We start from the raw sequence: 339 nt of genomic DNA, 5'->3' as shown, positions 1-339 counted from the left end.
GCGGTGATCGGAAGAAAGTAGCCGGGCTCGCCCGGAGAAGGGCGCATGTTGGGCGGCCGGGGCTGGGTCAGCCTTGTCAGCAGGACGATGCGGAGGAGGGAAGAAGGGAGAGGGGAGAGGCAAGCGCTGTTCCGCAGGCAAAGCGCACGTTACTCACCGGCAGCTCCACGCTGACTTCGGTCCCGTCTAGGAGGAGGACGCGGCACTGCAGCACCGGTTTACTGCCTCCGGCCGCCGGGATGTGGACGGGCGCTCCGCCGCCGTGCACGACCCCTCCGGGGTGCGGCGAGGAGGGGAACCCTCCCGCGGCGGCGGCGGCGGCGGCTGCTCCTCCTCGCA

General features: G+C 71.1%; 1 protein-coding gene across 1 annotated transcript in view; it reads right to left on the bottom strand.

Annotated features, from left to right (window-relative positions):
- Nucleotides 1-339, bottom strand: part of EPB41L4B (erythrocyte membrane protein band 4.1 like 4B) — a 195,098-nt gene that overhangs the window by 169,546 nt on the left and 25,213 nt on the right. Inside the window, exon 5 of the mRNA XM_010583595.1 lies at nt 158-330. Coding sequence (XP_010581897.1) covers nt 158-330 — 173 coding nt within the window. The remainder of the gene's footprint in view (nt 1-157; nt 331-339) is intronic.

The sequence above is a fragment of the Haliaeetus leucocephalus genome, unplaced genomic scaffold (genome assembly GCF_000737465.1).
Source record: "Haliaeetus leucocephalus isolate CR32 unplaced genomic scaffold, Haliaeetus_leucocephalus-4.0 Scaffold915, whole genome shotgun sequence".
NCBI classification, from domain to species: domain Eukaryota; kingdom Metazoa; phylum Chordata; class Aves; order Accipitriformes; family Accipitridae; genus Haliaeetus; species Haliaeetus leucocephalus.
Note: the sequence above shows the minus strand (reverse complement) of the source record. Positions and strands in the feature narration are given on the sequence as shown.